Source organism: Phoxinus phoxinus (assembly GCF_949152265.1).
Source record: "Phoxinus phoxinus genome assembly, chromosome: 17".
Taxonomy (NCBI): domain Eukaryota; kingdom Metazoa; phylum Chordata; class Actinopteri; order Cypriniformes; family Leuciscidae; genus Phoxinus; species Phoxinus phoxinus.
The window spans coordinates 13,070,499-13,092,496 of record NC_136892.1 but is presented as its reverse complement, the minus strand read 5'-3'; the positions used below and the strand labels follow the sequence as shown (position 1 = coordinate 13,092,496).

The 21,998-nt window shown below is 41.1% G+C and overlaps 3 protein-coding genes across 11 annotated transcripts in view; 2 read left to right on the top strand and 1 right to left on the bottom strand.

The window, feature by feature from the left end:
* The first annotated feature begins 6,294 nt into the window (after window positions 1–6,294).
* tmigd1 (transmembrane and immunoglobulin domain containing 1) lies at window positions 6,295–9,076 on the top strand. Its single transcript, XM_079586052.1, has 6 exons — window positions 6,295–6,440; window positions 6,788–6,864; window positions 7,009–7,293; window positions 7,714–7,998; window positions 8,091–8,194; window positions 8,316–9,076. The coding sequence occupies exons 2-6, from the start codon at window positions 6,810–6,812 to the stop codon at window positions 8,331–8,333; spliced, it is 747 nt and encodes a 248-aa protein (XP_079442178.1). The 5' UTR covers window positions 6,295–6,440; window positions 6,788–6,809; the 3' UTR covers window positions 8,334–9,076.
* A 321-nt stretch (window positions 9,077–9,397) lies between these two features.
* Window positions 9,398–16,206, top strand: pimreg (PICALM interacting mitotic regulator). 6 transcript variants are annotated; one of them, XM_079586608.1, is made up of 6 exons: window positions 9,398–9,538; window positions 10,118–10,434; window positions 11,375–11,682; window positions 13,015–13,110; window positions 13,770–13,801; window positions 15,041–16,206. In XM_079586608.1, exons 2-5 carry the CDS (start codon window positions 10,147–10,149, stop codon window positions 13,792–13,794), a joined length of 717 nt encoding a protein of 238 aa, XP_079442734.1. In that variant the 5' UTR covers window positions 9,398–9,538; window positions 10,118–10,146; the 3' UTR covers window positions 13,795–13,801; window positions 15,041–16,206. The 6 variants fall into 6 exon arrangements, with proteins under 6 accessions (XP_079442734.1, XP_079442732.1, XP_079442730.1 ...); XM_079586606.1 differs by having other exon boundaries at window positions 13,764–13,801; window positions 15,041–16,204; XM_079586607.1 differs by having other exon boundaries at window positions 9,538–9,814; window positions 13,764–13,801; window positions 15,041–16,203.
* A 1,928-nt stretch (window positions 16,207–18,134) lies between these two features.
* plrdgb (PITP-less RdgB-like protein) overlaps window positions 18,135–21,998 on the bottom strand; it is a 106,079-nt gene continuing 102,215 nt past the window's right edge. For 3 of the 4 annotated variants that reach the window (XM_079586071.1, XM_079586070.1, XM_079586072.1), the window contains one exon: window positions 18,135–19,084. The gene's annotated coding sequence lies outside the window, so the exon portion shown is untranslated. The remainder of the gene's footprint in view (window positions 19,085–21,998) is intronic. The other variant, XR_013794568.1, reaches the window with a different exon arrangement.

The following is a 21,998-nucleotide window of genomic DNA, read 5'->3' as shown; positions in this document are numbered from 1 at the left end:
TTATGAATAGGAAAAGGGTATTACAGACGCAGCCTAACTCCACAAAAAAATCCTAAAAACTGTCTTAACTTTAGGACAAACCCAACTTCTAAATAATTTGTGAAATTAATTATAACTGTAAAAATCACATAATAGCTCTGTCTGAGAATGGCGTCGCATTTGTTAATAATACACGATCAAGCGATGTTTGATGGTGGAAAGACTTTGTGAACACCCAAATGATGTGCTAATGACAAACTCGACAATTACAGATTCCTATGAAATAAAAGGATTAGGCTTTGCCTTTTCAACCAAGCTTATCAAAACTTCACTTAGTGAAAAGCACCACTTAATTTGTTTCTCCATTTTAATCTCTAGTTTTTTTCATTTTACGTCACAGCAGCTGTTGGTTGCTTAACAGACCTGAGAGTTGATCACAGAACTCGACGGAGGGGTTTAAGATTTCCTAACTACAGATAAATAGATTTCATAAGATAGGATAATAATCCTAAATCAATTTAAAGACTTAAGATAGAAAGTTTCTGTAATATGCCCCCCCCCCCCCCCCCCCATACCCCCCTTTAAAAATTGCTGCCTTTCATACAATCAACTTGGCTGTAAGTCATTTCAAACTAAATTTAAAAAAAAAATATTGTATAACTCCATAACAAAAATTAAAATTGCTTAACTTATTTTGATGAGTTGCTGTCAAAACATATGTTGTCATGACTTATTGATCACATCATTTGTTTTTGTTTTGTACAGTGGGGCCACATTGAAAATCTGAAATTCTGAATCTAAGTTAAGAATTATTTAATTCTTTTTTATTATTGCTTATCTAATCAAATAAGCAAATTATTGACACTGATCATGTGACTCTTTATACAGAAGGTCAGATGCTTCTATTGAAGCTCAAGATTGTTACGTTAGAATTAAGGAAACTGGGTGAGGACTCAAATGCAGAAAGAATAAAGATTTATTGTAAAAAAAGGAAACAAAGTAAAGCAAAAACCCACAAGGGGGAAAACCATAATATAAAACATAACCACAACTTCAAAACCAAACATACCAGAGGGTCACGGGAAAAGCAGGAGACGTATACAAGACAACGATCCGACACAGACTGCAAACACAAGGAACTTATAAAAGGGACAAATCAGGCAGGTGATGAGGGAACAACAGGTGGGGCAAATTAAACCAATCATGAGATAACAAGGAGGGTTGGGATCGAGACAGAGACAGGAACACAAAAACCCACAAGTGCTACACGAGACAGGACAGGCATGTGACATTACCCCCTCCCTACGGAGCGGCTACCAGACGCTCCATAAGACCAGGGCGGGACGGGAGGGACAGACCAGGGCGGGACGGGAGGGACAGACCAGGGCGGGACGGGAGGGACAGACCAGGGCGGGACGGGAGGGACAGACCAGGGCGGGACGGGAGGGACAGACCAGGGCGGGACGGAAGGGACAGGCGAAGCGGACAGTTCATCGGGCGGCCAAGGCGAAGCGGACAGTTCATCGGGCGGCCAGGGCGGTGAAGACCCCTCGGGCGGCCAGGGCGGTGAAGACCCCTCGGGCGGCCAGGGCGGTGAAGACCCCTCGGGCGGCCAGGGCGGTGAAGACCCCTCGGGCGGCCAGGGCGGTGAAGACCCCTCGGGCGGCCAGGGCGGTGAAGACCCCTCGGGCGGCCAGGGCGGTGAAGACCCCTCGGGCGGCCAGGGCGGTGAAGACCCCTCGGGCGGCCAGGGCGGTGAAGACCCCTCGGGCGGCCAGGGCGGTGAAGACCCCTCGGGCGGCCAGGGCGGTGAAGACCCCTCGGGCGGCCAGGGCGAAGACGACAGTCCATCTGGCGGCCAGGGCGGAGACGAACAGGGTGAAGACGACCACTCGGGCAGCCATGGCGGTGAAGACCCAAGCGGAACAGGAATAGACCCTTGCTCAGGAACAGTCACAGACACCACCGGCTCAGGAACTGCAACAGCAACAGACACCACCGGCTCAGGAACAACAACAGCAACCGGCTCAGGAACAGCAAAAGACACCGGCTCAGGAACAGCAACAGACACCACCGGCTCAGGAACTGGAACAGACACCACCGGCTCAGGAACAACAACAGCAACCGGCTCAGGAACTGCAACAGGCACCACCGGCTCAGGAACTGCAACAGACACCACCGGCTCAGGAACTGCAACAGGCACCACCGGCTCAGGAACTGCAACAGGCACCACCGGCTCAGGAACTGCAACAGGCACCACCGGCTCAGGAACTGCAACAGGCACCACCGGCTCAGGAACTGCAACAGGCACCACCGGCTCAGGAACTGCAACAGGCACCACCGGCTCAGGAACTGCAACAGGCACCACCGGCTCAGGAACTGCAACAGGCACCACCGGCTCAGGAACTGCAACAGGCACCACCGGCTCAGGAACTGCAACAGGCACCACCGGCTCAGGAACTGCAACAGGCACCACCGGCTCAGGAACTGCAACAGGCACCACCGGCTCAGGAACTGCAACAGGCACCACCGGCTCAGGAACTGCAACAGGCACCACCGGCTCAGGAACTGCAACAGGCACCACCGGCTCAGGAACTGCAACAGGCACCACCGGCTCAGGAACTGCAACAGGCACCACCGGCTCAGGAACTGCAACAGACAGCGGCTCAGACACCGGCTCAGGAACCAGGGCGAGCAACTGGGACGGTCCCGGCAGGGCGAGCAGCCCGGGCGGGGCCGGCAGGGCGAGCAGCTCGGGCGGGGCCGGCAGGGCGAGCAGCTCGGGCGGGGCCGGCAGGGCGAGCAGCTCGGGCGGGGCCGGCAGGGCGAGCAGCTCGGGCGGGGCCGGCAGGGCGAGCAGCTCGGGCGGGGCCGGCAGGGCGAGCAGCTCGGGCGGGGCCGGCAGGGCGAGCAGCTCGGGCGGGGCCGGCAGGGCGAGCAGCTCGGGCGGGGCCGGCAGGGCGAGCAGCTCGGGCGGGGCCGGCAGGGCGAGCAGCTCGGGCGGGGCCGGCAGGGCGAGCAGCTCGGGCGGGGCCGGCAGGGCGAGCAGCTCGGGCGGCACGGCAGGGATGGCAGTTACCTCCGGGCTGGTCTCTGGGTTAGAACCCACCAGACGACCCGATGAAGAGGTTCCTCTCCTTCTCCTCCTCCGTCTCCGGACCACCGAAATCGGAACAGCAGACACTGGCTCCGACTCAGGAACAGCAGACACTGGCTCCGACTCAGGAACAGCAGACACTGGCTCCGACTCAGGAACAGCAGACACTGGCTCCGACTCAGGAACAGCAGACACTGGCTCCGACTCAGGAACAGCAGACACTGGCTCCGACTCAGGAACAGCAGACACTGGCTCCGACTCAGGAACAGCAGACACTGGCTCCGACTCAGGAACAGCAGACACTGGCTCCGACTCAGGAACAGCAGACACTGGCTCCGACTCAGGAACAGCAGACACTGGCTCCGACTCAGGAACAGCAGACACTGGCTCCGACTCAGGAACAGCAGACACTGGCTCCGACTCAGGAACAGCAGACACTGGCTCCGACTCAGGAACAGCAGACACTGGCTCCGACTCAGGAACAGCAGACACTGGCTCCGACTCAGGAACAGCAGACACTGGCTCCGACTCAGGAACAGCAGACACTGGCTCCGACTCAGGGACCACCTGAACTGGGACCACCGGAACAGGGACCACCGGAAGAGAAACCATCTTCCTGGCCTCTCGCTCCTGCAAGCGAGCGAGACCCTCCACCATCGCCTCAAAGGTACTCCTATCATACACCCTCCTGAGCAACCAGTCCATGGGCTCGTCGAGTGCATAAAAGAAAAGGTCCTTAAGAGACTCTTCATTCAGTCTTAATCCCTCCGCCGCTCTAAGGAATTCGACTGCAAACTTCCTCAAATCAGCCCCTTGTTGGCGGAGGGAACTTAGCGACTGAAAACGAAGAATCCGTTCGTATTGGGGACACGAGACAGAGGGGGCTGGTGGGTGATGTGACATCTTTCGCTGAGTCCTCGACATGGTCGGATCGTTATGTTACGTTAGAATTAAGGAAACTGGGTGAGGACTCAAATGCAGAAAGAATAAAGATTTATTGTAAAAAAAGGAAACAAAGTAAAGCAAAAACCCACAAGGGGGAAAACCATAATATAAAACATAACCACAACTTCAAAACCAAACATACCAGAGGGTCACGGGAAAAGCAGGAGACGTATACAAGACAACGATCCGACACAGACTGCAAACACAAGGAACTTATAAAAGGGACAAATCAGGCAGGTGATGAGGGAACAACAGGTGGGGCAAATTAAACCAATCATGAGATAACAAGGAGGGTTGGGATCGAGACAGAGACAGGAACACAAAAACCCACAAGTGCTACACGAGACAGGACAGGCATGTGACAAAGATGCCCTTTAAATCATTCTCAAATCACAATGAATAATAAGTGCTCCTGTAATTTCTTTAATAACATTGTATCAATTCATTTGTATTATATATGACATATTTCATATATAATTGTATTATACAGTATAAATCATTGTACTATAGCATTATAGTCTTGTACTGTATAATCAAGTGCAATTGAGATTTTTTTTTTATGTGATACATCCTATATATATATTGGTGCCTACATAGCTAATCAAAAACACTGAAGACAAAAGGCTTGATTTCCATAGTTAAAATTCACACTGAACCTGTGATATCTGTTAGTTTGAGTTACAGTTGGACTTTGATAATCAACACCATTAGCTCACTGTGGTCAAACTGGGCCCCCTGGTGGATGATAATTGAGACCCCATCCTTATGTAATGTAAACAGCATAATACATCTTTTGTTTCCAAACTGGGGCGAAGACAAAGCTAAATGCACAATATGCACTAGAAAACAGAACTGTTACATAATTTCATTATAACTATTAGTTCATATTCAACAATCTGGCTGATAACCATTATGCCTTTATACATAAATAATACACATGATTGATAAGGGCCAATGGAGGGAATGGGACCAGGGGTTACATCTTTTTTTACGAGAAGTGCCATAGGATTTTTCATGACCGCATATAGAGTCAGGACCTTGGTTTAGCGTCTCATCCAAACGAAAGAAGACGTATAGGGTATAAAAGGCGCCTTTGATTTAATTTTCCTCTAAACCACCGCAGCACTTTCCAAAACATCTGCTTTTCAAGATGACCTTGATGCGATCCATGCAAAGTGCTCCGTCACACAAAGCTTTGGTGAGTAAAAGGGATCTGAATTTCTGAAAATGCAATTAAGATTTCACACATTCTGTTGATACAATCAAATGATTCAATGACTTTGAAACTGCCTGGAATTGTTATTTAAATGTAAAATTTTGCCATCTAATTTGATCATGCACTAATTTGATCCAAAAAAAATTTTTACTTTTTTTATATATATTGTAGATTTAAGAAGCAAATGAGAATTGATAAAATGATTGAATTTATTTCAAAATTAATCATATCATATAATAAATATTATTTATTGCTACTAATGTAAATCCATATAAAATTATTATGGGATCTCCCTCAATGCTGTCAGAATCTTTATTTTTTTTAAATACTTTTGTTTCTGTATTTTTAAAAAATATTTTTAAATTAACATTTTAATGACAGTATATTTATGGAACAAAAATTAATTATTTTATTTACCAAAATAAACATAAAATAGTAGCCTACAAACTTTCTAAAATTATTGTTTTGAACAAGTATTAACTTAAAAACATACTGTATTATTTTAGTTTTAGTTTATATATTTTTTCTGCAATCATGGGAGTAGTGAAAATTACTTAAGGTGTTACATTTGTCTAAATTACATTTTTCTTAAGGTGTGCCTTTAGCCCCGTAGTACCCTATATAGCCTATGTAAAATATATATATATATTTCCTTTACCTTTAATCCACCCTTGTCTGGCTTATGCTAATAGTATAACAAGGTGACCTTATGCATATAACACTGTATTTGTATCAAATTTATATAACTGATTTTCCTGCATGCTCTACATGTGCATAGTGTCATTGCCCTGCGTCACAGTCACTGAACTCAGATATCACATATAAACACTAAAGTAATGCATGATTAATTTTGGGTTGGGACGTGTATTTTTTTATTTAATACGTTTGGCATTGACATAGGCATTTATAGAACATACAATTTCTCTTATCGCAAACGTTTTTATGACTGTAAGACTATATCTTTATGAGATTTCTCTCTTTTCATCCTTCCCATTCCACCTTGAGAGATTGAAATGACACTTATAAGCCTATTTTTGCACAACACTAAAAGGTCTGTGACCGTGAGGGGAAGGTGATTTCAATTCCTGTTAAGTGCTGTAAAGGGACAGAATATAAACCATTAGTGCAAAGACACTGGCCTCTCCAGACCTCACGCAACCTCAGGATTTGGCATTTTCCAGAGAACCATCACACAAAGCTTTGGTGAGTAAAAGGGATCTGAATTTCTGAGAATGCGATTAAGATTTCACACATTCTGTTGATAAAATCAAATGATTCAATGACTTTGAAACTGCCTGGAATTGTTATTTAAATGTACAATTTTGCCATCATTTACATACCCTCACATCATTCCGAAACTGTATTCTTCAGTGATATTCTGAGAAATGTATTATGAAAGTCAATGGGATCCAAAGTTGTTTTGGATCCACGTTGACTTTGATAAGTTAAGGCCATTTTCTTACATTTCTAGCAAAATACGAATTAATTGGAAGAATGTTTACCCAAAACATTCCACAAATCATATTTGTTGATGTCTTTTTATCATTAAGGGCAGCTGGCACACTCACAAAGATGAAAGTATTGGTTATCATTCTGCTCCTGCTGTGCTGTGTCAGTCCTATAAAAGGTAGCCTAATAATCTATCAAAGTCTGGTGCCTTCAAACAGATCCAAATGCTGCATGTTCTAACATATAGTACTCAAATAATTCAAATACATTATGTCTGGACAAATTGCTAATATTTAATTATCTCTAAACACATTCTGACCAGCGGTCACCGTCGAGTCATGTCCGATGGCCACCGGGAGCTTGCTACAGACAGAGGTTAAGAAAACCGTCACCCTAACTTGTAAGACTGATGAAAGTATTGACCCATCCAACCATGAACTGCAGTGGTTCCGCAATGGTGCCCGGGTAAATCTGGCAGAAGAAAACCGCCTGTCCCGGAGTAGTCTTTGTGTACAGTCTGTCACTAAAGAGGACAACGGAGTCGTCTTTACCTGTCAGCTGAAGGGTGACGCAAGTGTGAACCGCTCCATTGAGTTCTACGTCCATTGTAAGTTTAATGTTCAGAATACTTGAGTAAACAGGAATATAAAACTGAAAGGTTAGGAATCAATTTCATTTCAGTTAAGCTTTTCCAGAACTAACGCCTTATCAAACTCATTAAATGAACTCTTTAAATGTAGCCCACATCGAATGTTGACTCAGTTAGGATTGTGAGTTTGTGAGGTTAATTTGTAAACACTAAAACATCTCTTTCAATACAGCTGTTGATTGAGTTTAAGTTGTTTTGAATCTGGAATATTTATTTACATGAATTATAGATGTCAGTCAAACTGATTAATATGCTGCTGCAATTTGTAAGTGGCTGGTGAAAAAAAAAATATTTCCTGTATGCATGTAAAACAGCATAGTTAAGGAGATATGGTCAGATGTTGTTTCATTCTAAGCTTTGAATGCCATTATATCACAGATCCTCCAGACCTTAATGACACTAAAGAAGTCTTTGTTGAGGAAAAAAGTGCCGTTGTTCTGTCCTGTGATGTACGTGCCAACCCTCCTGTAGCTCTGGTTTGGAAAAGGGATGGAGAAGTTCTGGATCTGACCACAGGTAGTTACGTAACGACCAATAATGGCATTACCGCTGAGTTGTCAATCCCAAAAGCTGAGCGTGATGTACATCAAGGAACGTACATCTGTGAGGTAACCTCGTCCAAATATGGAATGGCGAGCAGGACTTTTACAGTTACGGTTGAAGGTTTGTGGTCCCTTTTTTATCCTCAATTTTTCTTTGACATTCTGCTTTACATTTATGTTCAGTTTAATTTATGTTTCTTTCCCCCCCCTTAGATAGAGTCCTAAAGTTCCCTCTAGGACCCACGCTTGCTGGAGTGGTGGTGGTTTTATGCACAATTGTATTAGCACTCATCTCTAGGAGGGATAAAATTATTAAGGTCAACTTAATTTTGTTATCGTCATAATAAAATAAAGACTATGTTTAATATGAACTAGTTTACATACTAAATAACTCAGATCTTTGAATCAAAATCTATCTGAAACTTTTGTGTCCTACAGTGCTGCAAACGAAATTGAACATCTCCACATGGAATTGCATCTCAGGCATTCAAACCACTGAGACATTGAGCATTGAGGAGATGACTGGAATTCAAGTAGCCATTACTGTACTGGCAAATGGGATGGAACCATGGAATCCCTCTTAAATATGAATTACTAATTCAAAAAGATCTTCTTAGTTTCCTGATTAGCCTGTTTGTGTTATTGTTAAATTATAAGGTGAAAATATGTCTGTCAAACAATTATTTATACTTGTGCATTTTTTAGATGATTCCATTGTGTGTTTCTCCCCAGATTCTAATGTTGTTGAGCAAGTACTTTGTCTCTGAGCCAGCAAAGACACAGCCACTCCTAGAACATTGATGGCTGTGTTTGTTGGAGATACATAAAATAAAGTCATTAAAGTGAATCGCAAGATATTTTACATTCTCAAGGACGAGATTTTACTTGTGTAAATAGTGTAAAAGTCATTAACCTTTAACCAAATCAAGTCATATAGGTTATAGGCACATATAATAGTGTGTGTGTGTGTGTGTGTGTGTGTGTGTGTGTGTGTGTGTGTGTGTGTGTGTGTGTGTGTGTGTGTGTGTGTGTGTGTGTGTGTGTGTCTAACCTATATGATTTTATTTGGTTAAAGATTATATATATATATTCCAGTAATTCCACTTTATAATAAGATTTGTATATAGGCCTAGGCTACTTTCACTGTTTTCTTTGTTCACTGTCATATCAAATTCTGAGACAAATAAAAATGTAATTATATTTCAGATTTGTTGGACATTTAGTTAACATTACTTCGATTTTTTATTTTTTTCTATAAGCACAAGCTTCAGAACGTTTCATTTTTCATGACTGTTCATTTTTTTGGGATATTTATGCATTTGAGACATGTAAGACGTTTTGCTATCATTCGAGGTGGTTTATCATTCATGATGAGCTTTAGTATTTCAGTATTTAACAGTTTAAAAGTGGTCTCTTTGTCTCTATGAATATTAGAAAGTTTTCATAACAATAAGCGTTCGAAAACAAAGAACCGCGGATTACGTCACATTTAGATTGCGACGCAACTGCATGTTTGGCCAATCAGAGTGGAGGAACGGGACACAGTGGGCGGAGTCTGACTTCCAGAGGGAGCGGTCTGCCAAATTCAAACAGCCAGCCAGCTCGAAACAAAGCAAAGGATAGTTTGACTTCAAAAGACTCTACGATTTGGGAAAAGAACGGTAAGTTTTAATTTTAACATCATAGTCGATGCAGAATCTTTAGACGTATTTGTTGTGTAAAGCATTATTGTTTTTGTTCGATGTTGCGTTGGGTCGCTAACTTTTTAATTAAATCATGGCTTTGTGCTGTTCTACTCTGCGTTAACGTTACTAACTTACATCTTGGAGAATAATATTCAGTTTAATTTTATTATCACTCACCGCGATTTACTATTTTCTTTTACAAACATCAAGCTTGTGTTCAGTTTATTTGGGGGGAAAACTGGAAAAGTAATGGTGAATAAAATCTTTAAAAAGTCACATAACGTTACATTTCTTACGTGAATATTATTTGTTCTACACTGTGGACTTATAATTATGCTAATTTTAAAAGAAAAGGGAAAATGTTACAGTAACAACCTGTTGTTTTGTAACGTTATAGAGTGAATTGAATTGTGAACAGAATGCATTGCTTAAAATCCCGAAAAATTGTGAATTGTATTGTTTACGTATAAAGTCAATTCAACAAGACAACACATATAGGCCTACACTTTGTCTTTTACCGTAAAGTATTTTAAAGTAATATATTTTTGCAAATAGGCATTTTTACATCTCCCTGAGATCTCACGATGACGTCCACTATTGTGAGCGGGGTCTGGAGGTCGCATGCTGTCCTCGATGAGTCAGAGCCCGACAGCTCGCCCGAAGCGCCGCAGCAGTTTAAGAAGATGCGCTCCACCAGCTCGCTGAACTCACTGAGAATGTCTCTGCGCAAGCGGCTGCCCCTGAAACCAGTGCAGTCCAACGTCAACATCTCGGAAAACCCCACCTGGGAGTCACTGCAGATGAACCAAAAGACCAGTGTTGTGCGCAAAATGACCCGCAGTGCAAAAAACTCCATTGGAAACGTCTGTCAGGTGTGTTTAAATTTTCTTTGAAACTGTGAATGCACATTCATTCAGTCACTTGTTATAGACCTTATTCACAGCAGCGCCATCTTTGATTTTAAACAAGAATGAAAGCGAGGCTGTGAGGGATACACAGGCTGCATCTGAAATCGCATACTTCCCTACTATATAGTAGACGAAAAACAGTAGGCTATGTGACAAAATAACTATGTCTGAATTCACAGTACTCTTAAAAAAGTAGGAAACAAGTACACGTCAGTGACCTACTACTTCTGGTGAGATTCTGAAGTGTGCATTTTATGGACACTTTACTATCCCAGGAGGCCACAGGACAGGATTTGTGATACAGTGAAGCGACGTAATTTTTTTTAGTTCAATTGCAGACAAGTACAGTTCAAAAAGTACAAGACAAATACAAGGCAGGCATTGTGGTAAAGTTCAGACTCAGAGTATGTAAAACAAAGAATAATGTGAAGCGATCTAACTGATGCTGATAGGTCACATGATAATAATGACAACATGGTGAATGTAGTACGTCCAGATTTCCTTCATACTAATAGAGCGTACTTTTTAAGCAGGCTTGAAGTAATTGCTTATTCAAAATAAGTACCTACTCAAGAGAGAACGCGATTTCAGACGTAGCCAAACATCTCTTCAGTGGGTTGTACTGTTATTGAATGTGTTTCTGGATTGTTCTGCTGATGAAACACTGAAGAAATATCTTTCCAAGACATTTCTGTAGACAAAAAACTCCAGACAACATGAGCTGTGGAAAATTATAGGTGACTTTTTACAGCACATGCCACTGAAAACCCGGTAAGTCTATCCCTCACAGCCTCGCTTTCATACCTGTCATGGCGCTGCTCTGAATAAGCTCTATAGTTATTCATGTAAAACAAACGTTTATTTACCCTCCCAAAAAAAACCTATATTTTCATCTTCTAATCAGAAGTTTCAAAGGAGCAGACAGCCACGTCAGGAGTGCCTGGTCATGACGCCTGGCAGAACATCAGGTGGAGAGGAGTGTGATTGCACTGGGGCATCACAAACCCCAAAGCGATCTGCCGCCCGTGCTACCATCACCCCCAGGCGAACTCCAAGGTCAACCAGCAAGCGGACTCCTCGAGGGGCCTGTACCCCAGACGCCAGTGCCCGTGCTGTTAGGACAGTGAAGACCAGGGGCACCAGGAGGCAGCTGGTGCGAATGGCTGCACTCAGAAGCCCTTTTGCATCACCCAACACAATGACCAGCAGGAGGTGAGACCGCACAGCTGCACTCACACATTGCATTTTTGCTGATTTTAAATGGTTTAGTGTCCCCATGAAATCATTTGACGACAGCATTTTTCTTCATTGGGAATGGGAAGTTGCGTGGGCAATATTTAAAGAATCAACCTTTTTTTGTAAATAGGTCATTATGTCACTGATGTGAACTGTGTACTTGCTGGTGGTCTAATAGGGGGAAGGACATTCTCATTCTAAATAGCATTTGAATGGGAAGGTATGTGTAGTGCAGGATGAGTCATCAGGATTTGTGTTCTTTTTGTGTGTTTTTGAAAAGAGGGACTGTTTAGATGTTACACTGTACCATATGTATCTCACTGTGCAGAGTATTATAATTTGTTGCATGCATTGAATACCATGATGACTAAACACATTTGCCAAAATATGTTGTGTAACAATTGAGCACACCGTGTAAAACACTAGATCCCACAATTCTCTTTTTCTAATATTCATTATAATTAGATTAGATGGCCAAATATTTAGACATTTTACACAAACTTGAACAAAAATGTAAAATAACAGTAACTATTTCAAAGATGTTGAACGCTGGATTCAGTGTTATTTTAGTATCATTGATATACTATTGTTGTAAATATTTAAAATATAGTTTTTACTTAAATTTTAGTTTTATTTATTTTGTTGTGTTTAGTAATTTTTCTTTCTTTTTTTTTTTTTTTTAAATGTGTCTTAGTTTTAGCTATACTAAGTGAAAATGAGAAATGTTGCCTCGGGAACTAGCTCCTTTTTTATTTCAGTTAAAGTTTATTTTATTTCAAGTAAGACATTTGTTTATATTTTTAGTAAACTAAAATCACCCTGAACTGGATATTCGCCATCTAACGCTCACAAAAAGTTTAAAACCGAATAATTTAATAACACTGTTAAATGTAATCTTTGGCAAATTTCAAAATTAATATCCATTTTCATATTGTACATTATAATGTTTTGATGCCTGAATCTTGTAGCATTCAATGTGATTGATTTTAGTTTTCAGTATTTTATCGTTTAGTAGTTTAATTCAACATAATAGTATCTTAATGTTATAAGTCCAGAACATTAAAATAATTATCGGCCAGCCAGGTTTGTAATATTGTGCAGTATCCAATAAGTAGTATGCTTGTATTCCAGTCCAAACACAGCCCATGCCTTTAGATTGTAAAATAATATGTGTGACAGCTAGTTTTGGGAGAACATTAGCATATAGATGACCTTAACGCCACAAAACATTAGGGATGACGAGAACAGTTTTGCAGATATGAACGTAGCACATGACATCACATAATGGTTCTCTCCTTCCCATGACAGGCAGTTTGATGAGGATCTGGATAGTGTGTCCAAAGGCCTAGGAAGGCTAAAACGTCTCTCTCAAGCCTTTGATGATGCGATTTGGAAAGATGATAGGTGAGTATAAAAAAAAAAAAAAAATCCCAATAAAATGTGTGGTCCCAGTTCCCGCTCATGACATCTGGGCCATTTCCTGTTTGTAGTTTGGGAGGGTGCGCCTCCCCCCCCCTCCAGACCCCAACGTTTCACTAGACAGCAGCTGCTCTGTACCGAAACCTCCTTAAAAAGCCTTTTGTTGAGCCGCTTAAAAGTGACTGCACTTAGAGGGGTTTGCTTTTGGGAGTTGTTGTCTATTGCTGGAACAACTGTGTGATTGAACTGTTTTAATCTAAGGGTTATTGTTTAAGATGTTGGGGTTGTTACAGTTGGAAGATGTTTTGTTCTCTGGTATGCGAGACCGTTTTTATCATGCAGTGCTGGTCTTAATATCTTCCAGCCCTTCCTCCTCATCCGGGTGACCCCGTTCCCTCCCCTTTTTGAATTCCACACATAACTTTCCTCCCGCCAAGATTTTCAAATGGCTCAAAAGTCTCATTCCTTGGTTGAGCAGTCAGTCACTCTTAATCAATCCCGTTAAAGCGGTGATGACGGGATTTCAGGGCTGATTTAAATCTGCTATTGCAGTCAACAAATGCAAGGCTTTCAGGCATGATCACTTGTAATACCTTTCTGCATTAAGTCAAATGATTATTTCTCTTCTATTCTGCAAGCGACAGGTTCAGGGAGTGTCTTATGGATTAAAGCGAAGGTAAATGTCTTTAAGTATCTTTCTGAAGTTCTGCTTGAAAACATACTTGTGCAAAAATGTAATGTTTATTCCATTATGTGAGTGTGTTTGTCTAATCTAATAAGTTAACTTAGCTCACTGGGTCTGATTCGTGCAGTCAGTCCCACACTAAAGCCTATTTGTGTTGCATGGTTAGTATTAACCTACACTAAACATGATTTAAGGAGCTTTCATTTCTAATATCAAGCACTAAAAGGCATCTTAGAACACACTTAACAATGGCTGCTGCTTGATTTGCCCATTTCCTTCCAATGTTTTTTGACCATTATTTTACTTCTATATTGTGATTCATCATGTCAATTCGAACAGATTCTTCAGCTCAGTACATTTTGAAAGCAAGAAGTGTGTGTGTATGTGTGTAAACTTTTGTGTTAGATGTCATTTATCATGATTAATCAATTTGACAGCACTTAAAATACTATAACATTGGGATTTGAACACTAAACTCTAACTAACATAACTTTCACTCATGTAAATAACTGTTAATATGTTTTCTTCAGTCATGGTATATTGCTAGATCCTATCTCCATTCCTCAATGCCTGATCAAAAACCTGTCTTGTCCTCGCTAATCAAAAGTGCTTTTTGTAAGCAGTTAGCACTAAGCTTGTTGGCTAAAGCCCAAAGTATACTTAGTTTTTTAATGCATTATCTAGGGTGCACGTACAGAACACATATACATTTTGTCATCAGCATAGTACGCACTTATTGAACACGAACAGCCCGATTTTTCAAACTGCACATATGCAATTTTCGCGCACTATTTGAAGTAAACTTTGAAAGCCTCTGCGTTCACATAACTTGACTTCGGTCTTAAAGTCGGCATTAAACGGGAGTTGTGATAGTTTTCTTCCGTTTTATGACGTATGAGACAGCTTCTGGAATAAGAAAAATATAGGGCAGGACTTGATTTCATCCTTCGGGAATTCATTGGTTCGTAGGAGGCAGATCTGAATGGCAGTTTGCTGTCAGTTGTGGAGGATATTAAGCCCCACCCTCCACGAGACACGCGCCATGAAGAGAACAGACACTGTTGCATTTTAAGAAAATAGTGTGCACAGATAAATCATTTATAATAAGCACTGCAACATTGTGTAAAAAAAAAAAAAAGAGAGGATTGCCTAATTTGATTTCATGATCTCCAAAAGCACCTTACTTCATCCCACACGTAACTCTAACCATTGATGATGGTGTGATTGCAGGGTCCAGGCCTTGGAGAACTACAAAGGGGTCATGAGCAAGAGCTACAGCACGACCAAGAGCAACATTTCCAGAGGACTGAACAGGGCTTCCATCCGAAAACAGACACCGCGCATACAGCGGTCCGTAAGCAGCTGGACTGATGTGGCCATGTCAAACATCCGCAATGCCACTTAAAAGAGGCAACTGGTTTCCTTGCTATCAAACATGTACCGTATGTTGTCTTGTGTTTCTCAGTATATGCCAGAAGAGGCCTTGTCCACTATTTTAAAGGGACACTTTTCTTATCTGTCTGTATCTTTTAATGGGCAACTGAATATACTGTATCACTATATGAAAACATTTTCATTTATAGCTGCTGATATTCAGATTTATGTGCATGATTTCAATTAATGCACATTCATGGCTCAGTGCGCTCGACATACTGAAGCATTTATTTAAAACTATTTCTGCTGTGAAAAGCCACCAAAGGATGTGAATACAAAATGTCAGCATATTCAAAACTAATGTGTGGAAAGGTCAAAGAATTAGGAAAAATGCTAAATGTTATACATCAAAAACAAACCATATTTTTTGCAAAAATATCCAATATCACTACCGAACACTAAACTGACATGGTTAGATAGTGTCTTAACTGTGGGAGATGTTACTAACTTTACTGTTTACTAACTGTTTTAACCTATTTACATAGTTGAAGTTTATTAACAATGTTTTACTGCTTTGGTACTTTACTGAGTGTGCTGCAAGGCATTAGTATTTGTGTATCAGGAGGAAAAAATGCAAAGTATGGAATAATTTCACTATTTCACCAAGCAAACACTGCTATTGTTAATATTATGAAAGACACCATGATCACAGATTGTACTCACAATATAGTGATCAATATGTAAACATTACCAAAGAAGAATAAGAGAGTTTGTTTCAAAGCTGAAATGTTTACAGTTATATCACTTTGCATTATGATTTGTTTAAAAAAAGGACAAAAACAGCAGATTTGTTTGCTTTTATATATTTAATAAAAAAAATGTTTTTCCACAATTAACACATTTGAATGGTTTCTCATCATCTCTTAGCATGTAAAGGAATAAAAGCTGCAAAGAATACGGTTCCGAGCAGTTCAGTTCTGTTTCTTGAATTTGCGTTTTCTTGTGCTTGCTTAACTGACGTTAAAACGCACTGAAAAATAATAGCGATCTGTGATTTTAAAAATGCAGGATGTCTCAGCAAGGACTCATCATTTTTAAAAGGGTGCTTTATTGGTCTAATTTAAGGATGGTGAATGTTTAAACCTCCAGAGGGAGCAGCTGTAAAACCACTTGCAAGATTTCAGCTCATTGTAACCCATTTTATTAGAAAGATTTTTCATTGGTATGCAAAGAATGGGTTCTGCCAGCTCACTGTGTTGAGGGGAAGATGCTTTCTAGAACAGTGGACTTTAACTTAGCAGACCTTTTTCATGCTCAAACAGCAACCAATACACACAATTTTTTTAATTTAAAAAAGCATAATATGACCCCTTTCACAAATGAAACTTTATTGTAAAGTGATGACCGAATTGGTGAATGTGATTTCACCCAGTACAACATGATACTGGATCAACATCTTTGGTTCACAACGATACAATACTCGATATGCTAATTCTTTAAGTGTGTGAAATCAATTTAAATTAATATGTAATAACTGAAACTGATATAACCAATATATAAATTGGTTTACAGTATTAACAGTCGTGTGGCCAGTCTATTCTCTGTTATAGTATGCGCCGGCCTAAAACAGTTTTTGTAACTTTTTGAAGTAGCCTATTAAAATCATTCAGATATTGCAAGCCTTTGCAATATACATATCGCAATATGTACATTTGCAATAGTTCGATATATCGTGCAGCCCTAGTTTAGGGGTAGAGTAGGGTTAGGAATACATTTTCCAGGGTTCCTACGGGGTTTGGAAAAGTATGGAAAAGTATGGAATTTGATTTGAGTAATTTCCAGGTCTGGAAAAGTATGGAAAAAAGAAAGTAGAGTATGGAAAAATATTTGCATTTCCAGACTATTGCCCCTGTTTAGTTTTCTATAATAGAAAATCTAATGAATTAAAATAAAAAAAATGCTGTGCATTCACGAGTTCACACATACATGAAATCAGATATAGTCATTTATCCCCCCTTTGACTGGGATATAAAACCAGCCAAGAGTGAGGTGATGGGGTGGTGGAGGGATGCTGTGAAACTGCCATGATGGGACACGGGTGATACCGGCTTAAATCCACTTTTGGGGTGAAAATACTGACATGCCTAAGACTTTTGCACAGTAGTGTATATGATAAACTTTTTTGTGCCCTCGAGAAACTATTCACATGTGCACAGGAATTGTTTTGCATGCTTGCGCATTACTATTTCTAGTTTTATATATAACCTATGTCTACTGACACCACAGCAGAATAAAATAACTGGCTTAAAACCATTTTTTGGGGGACTGAAAATACTCATGAAAATGTCTCTATAGCACATTGTGTTTATCGTGCAATTTATACGCAAAAATTAACCAAACGTATAATACACACGCACCCCACACCACTACTAAACCTACCCTAACCAACCCATGCGTATCCTATGCATGTAAAAACTCATTCTCGCATATAAATTGCACGATAAACACAATAGGTGCTAGGGACGCATTTAGTGTGACCGGGTTGGTTACCCAGTGACGTGTAGCCGTCACGGAAGTGGGATTCAAATTCCTGATGACTCGTTTTAGGTGGTTCAAAGTCGATTTTTTCTTTTGAGAAACAATAACTTAATTTATTGCGTGCTCTTTAATTTTCATACCTTTGCAGAGAGCTGCATTACACATTGCATGAAAGGGAATCTTTGAAAAAGCATAATAGGGACACTTTGAATATGGTCTGAAAATCTACAGAGAAGATTTTAAATTTGAGTCTGGAAAAGTATGGAATTTTGAAATGGAAAATGTGTAGGAACCCTGATTTTCAGACTGGAATGTTGTTCCAGGATCAACAAAATATGTTGATCCAGGAACATGTCTTCCTTGGCAAAATCAAGATAACCCACCAGAATTACTTTTCTAAAACACTAAGAGTGAAATGAATGCTTTATGCTCGGAAATAAGTTGTCAACACATTTCAACAGAGAGTTGTATAACTTCCAATAACACTGTTTATGAAATACATTTATACAATTATATACAGTTTTGTGCAGTACAGCCAAATTCACAGAACAGATTCTCTCTGAAAATGTCACAGACGTCAAACCACAGCAGGACATTTAAAACCTCTATTAGCACATGCTTCACCCTACATGAACACTAGAACTATAGTCTTTACAGAATGCATGAGTATGAAGCAACATTTTGATTAAAAGAATCAAACCATGCAGACAGGAGTGCAGTACCAACAAAACAAAAAGGATTAATGAAACATGGCAGTCGGAATGCTCCTGGAGACGTCCGTTTTTCTTCTAAGCTCCTTTTACTTTACGGCTGATTAAAACACAAGAAAACAGGGTCTTCTGAGAAACGCCTGCCAGGTGATCTGGGAGACGTGTGGGTCACAAAAGAGTCATAAAGCACACAATGCCTCAGGTTGCAGGACTGCTATAAATAGATGCGGCTCAGGTGCTCATGTCCATGGTTACCTTCACAAAGACCATTACAGGAGTCTGCAGGAAAATATTCACCACACATGAAACGAGTCTCCTGGCAAAACACAAAACTCAATAAAAGACGACCTTGACACTACTTTCTATAGCTACTCTCTGTCATACTTCAGTCTCATTTCTGACACCTCCATGTGCCTCTCTCCTTCAGTCTGCTGTAAGAGCCGCATGGGGTTAAAGTGTCCAATCTTCACATCTGTTCTAGGGCTCTTTCTAACAGCAAACGTTTGAAATGTTTCTTGTCTCTCTCCGGTGGGATTGTTTGTTTTGCAGATAATGTTCTTGTCTACCAAGGAGCCCATCTATCGAGTTGAACGGTTCTTCTGGTTTGAGATGAGATCTTGATGTGTTTGATGATTAAATTCGTCTGCATGTACTAAGGATGGAGGAAGAAACACAAGATTAGTAAGAGGTTGGAGAAATGTGCTTCTTCAAGATGGTCTTCCAGCCTTACCAGCTGAAGTCAATGCCGAGCTTTTGAACCCTCTTAACCGCGGTAGAATCACCGTATAACACATGCTAGCAATTTGGACCATTCATATACAATTCAAAATCAGATGCTTTACAATGGCTTTGAATGTAGCTCATCCAATAAGATTTTAGCCAAATTACATTAAAATGTCTTTCAGCTTGACTCAATGAGCTCCATATGGGATCCAAGATGGCGCTGCTCTGCAGGTGACATGTAGGAGGGTAGAGGGTAGTTTGTTTCTGTCGAGTTTATTTCTGTCGAGTTTGTTTACCCTTAGTTTTCTGGTCGTACAATGGCCATTTAAATTACTACGTGCGAGCGCTGGCCGGAACAGGGGACCACGAAGACTGATAAATATGAAACTGTTCACCGTAATGTGGCTAATTTTGACTAGCTGCGAAGAATTACAAACAGGATTGTGGATACCAGACAGCCGATATACAGCAGATCGGAGCTTTTGGATTTGCGGAGTCGTGGCGGACTACTACTGAGCAATACAACGGCGGATGTACCGGAGGAGCTATTACGGCAACCAAGGCCTGTTGGTAATTAGGGGCCAAGCACTGAAGGTGCGGGCACCTATTGTATCTGTTCCCGTACCAAAAATAATTCTTCTTCTTCTTCCGCTCTGGGAGTCTATGGCAGCCCATAGAACCGATCGCGGGAAAGTTGTAATGGTTTGACATTCGGATAGAGGACAGTCCCAACATTAAATACACCAATTTTGGTGTGTCTAAGTCATTCCCTCTAGCGCCACCAACTGTCCAAAGTTTCACTCATGTTTATTCTAATAACTTTTGAACCACAAGGGCTAGAAACAAAATTCTTTTTTCCTCTGATTCCTGACCTCGTGACGATTCGATTGCACCCAATGACGTCATTTTGCGCCATGAAAAGTTTTCCGCCATTTTGAATTTTCCGAAAAAGCTACTTTTTCGAACTCCTCCTAGGCCGTTGCTCCAATTTCCATGAAAATTGAATCAGATCATCTACAGACCATGCCGACAAAAAGTTATGGAATTCAAGTTGATTCGCTTAGCAATTTTCGAAAAAACCCACAAACAAATTTTACGTAGCGCTTGCGAAAACAGACGTAAGGCTGTATCTCCGCAACGCTTTGTTGGATTCAGACCAAATTTGCCACATGTCATCACAAGCATGACTTGAGGCTACATGCTGCGTTTCGGCGCAGCGCCACCTACTGGTCCGGAGATATGAAAAATGGCTATTTTTGCTTATAACTTCTGAACAGTTTGCCCAAAAATCATCAAATTGGTCTCGTTAGATTCAGGCCAACATGCTGAGTCGACTGATATCCAATTTTACCATGTCGGCCATTTTGGCTGTCGGCCATTTTGAATTTTGTGCTAAAATGCTGTATTTTAAGAACGCATGAATGGATTGTTACGAAACATGGTATGGGTCATCAGCACGATGCCCTGAAGGAGCGTGAGAAGTTTCGAAACAGCGCCACCTTGTGGTCAAAAGTTATAACAACATTTCCAAAAAGGCTAATAACCTTTGAATACATCTGCCTATTGAAATGCCACTGGTCTCAATAGATTCGCTGGGTCACGCTGAGAACATAGATACCAAGTTTGCCATATTTGGCCGAACTTCCTGTCCGCCATCTTGATTTTCAGTCAAAACCTACTTTGTCGAACTCCTCCTAGACCGTTTGTCCGATTTTCACCAAAATCGAATCGTATCATCTCCACACTGTACCGACAAAAAGTTATGGAATTCGTGTTGATTCGTCAAACCGTTCTCAAATACCGCGCAAACAAATTTTACGTTGTGCTACAGCTACAGATTTAGTGCAAAAGTACTACATCGCCCATAACTCCTAGAGTCCGTTTGTCCTAGACTCAAGTGTCTCACACCACTGTGATCCCTGGCTCAAGGCGGACAAAATGGCTATCTCCAATTTCGATTTAGGCCAGAAAAATTTTCTGCTATGTCGAATTTTGTCCGAAACCTACTTTTGCAAACTAGTCCTAGGTTTTTCACCAGATCGGAACCAAACCAGTCTAGGACATTTCTCTGGACTCTCTAGATCAATAAATATCGAAAAAAAAGTTGAACTTTTGCATTTGGGTGGCTGTAACAGGGTCATTTAGAAAAGGGGCGTGGCAAAATACACTAAAAAGCCTATAAATCCCATATGAAAATTCAGAACTTCACCAAAATTGATGAGCATATGTGTCAGAACATGGTGAGGAAGCATGCAGAGTTTCATGGAGATCGGACCATAGGTGGCGCTGTAACTGGCAAAAAGCCTTCAATCTTATTAGGGGTTCAAGCATGAAATGCTGAAACCCTATTGTAATTAAGGATTCGTAAAACGCATCGTGCAGGCCAAACCGTAAGGCCTAGAGACGTGAAACCTGGCCAGATGGTAGGCCTCAATTTGGGGACAACCTATCAGAGTATGACCCCGAATGGCCCATAGGTGGCGCTACAGCAACCAAAAGTTCAAAATTGATCATAGCTCTTAGACCGTTTGTCCCAGGACCAAGTGCCCCAAATCGTTGGAATCCTTGGCTCAAGGCGGACAAAATGGCCATCTCCGATTTCGATTTAGGCCAGAAAAAATTTCTGCTATGTCGAATTTTGTCCAAAACCTACTTTTGCGAACTAGTCCCTGGTTTTTCGCCCGACCGGAGCCAAACCAGTCTAGGACATTTCTCTGGACTCTCTCGATCAATAGTTTTTGAAAAAAAGTAGAATTTTTGCATTTGGTTGGCTATAACAGGGTCATTTGGAAAATGGGCGGGGCAAAATACAGTCAAAAGCCTCTAAATCCTAAACAAAAACT

Coding starts and splice junctions, on each gene's coding strand:
- tmigd1 (XM_079586052.1), top strand. CDS start 6,810: ATGAAAGTATTGGTTATCATTCTGCTCCTGCTGTGCTGTGTCAGTCCT. Junction 6,865..7,008: donor CTGTGTCAGTCCTATAAAAG/GTAGCCTAATAA, acceptor CATTCTGACCAG/CGGTCACCGTCGAGTCATGT. Junction 7,294..7,713: donor CATTGAGTTCTACGTCCATT/GTAAGTTTAATG, acceptor ATTATATCACAG/ATCCTCCAGACCTTAATGAC.
- pimreg (XM_079586604.1), top strand. CDS start 10,147: ATGACGTCCACTATTGTGAGCGGGGTCTGGAGGTCGCATGCTGTCCTC. Junction 11,683..13,014: donor AACACAATGACCAGCAGGAG/GTGAGACCGCAC, acceptor TTCCCATGACAG/GCAGTTTGATGAGGATCTGG. Junction 13,111..15,040: donor GCGATTTGGAAAGATGATAG/GTGAGTATAAAA, acceptor GTGTGATTGCAG/GGTCCAGGCCTTGGAGAACT.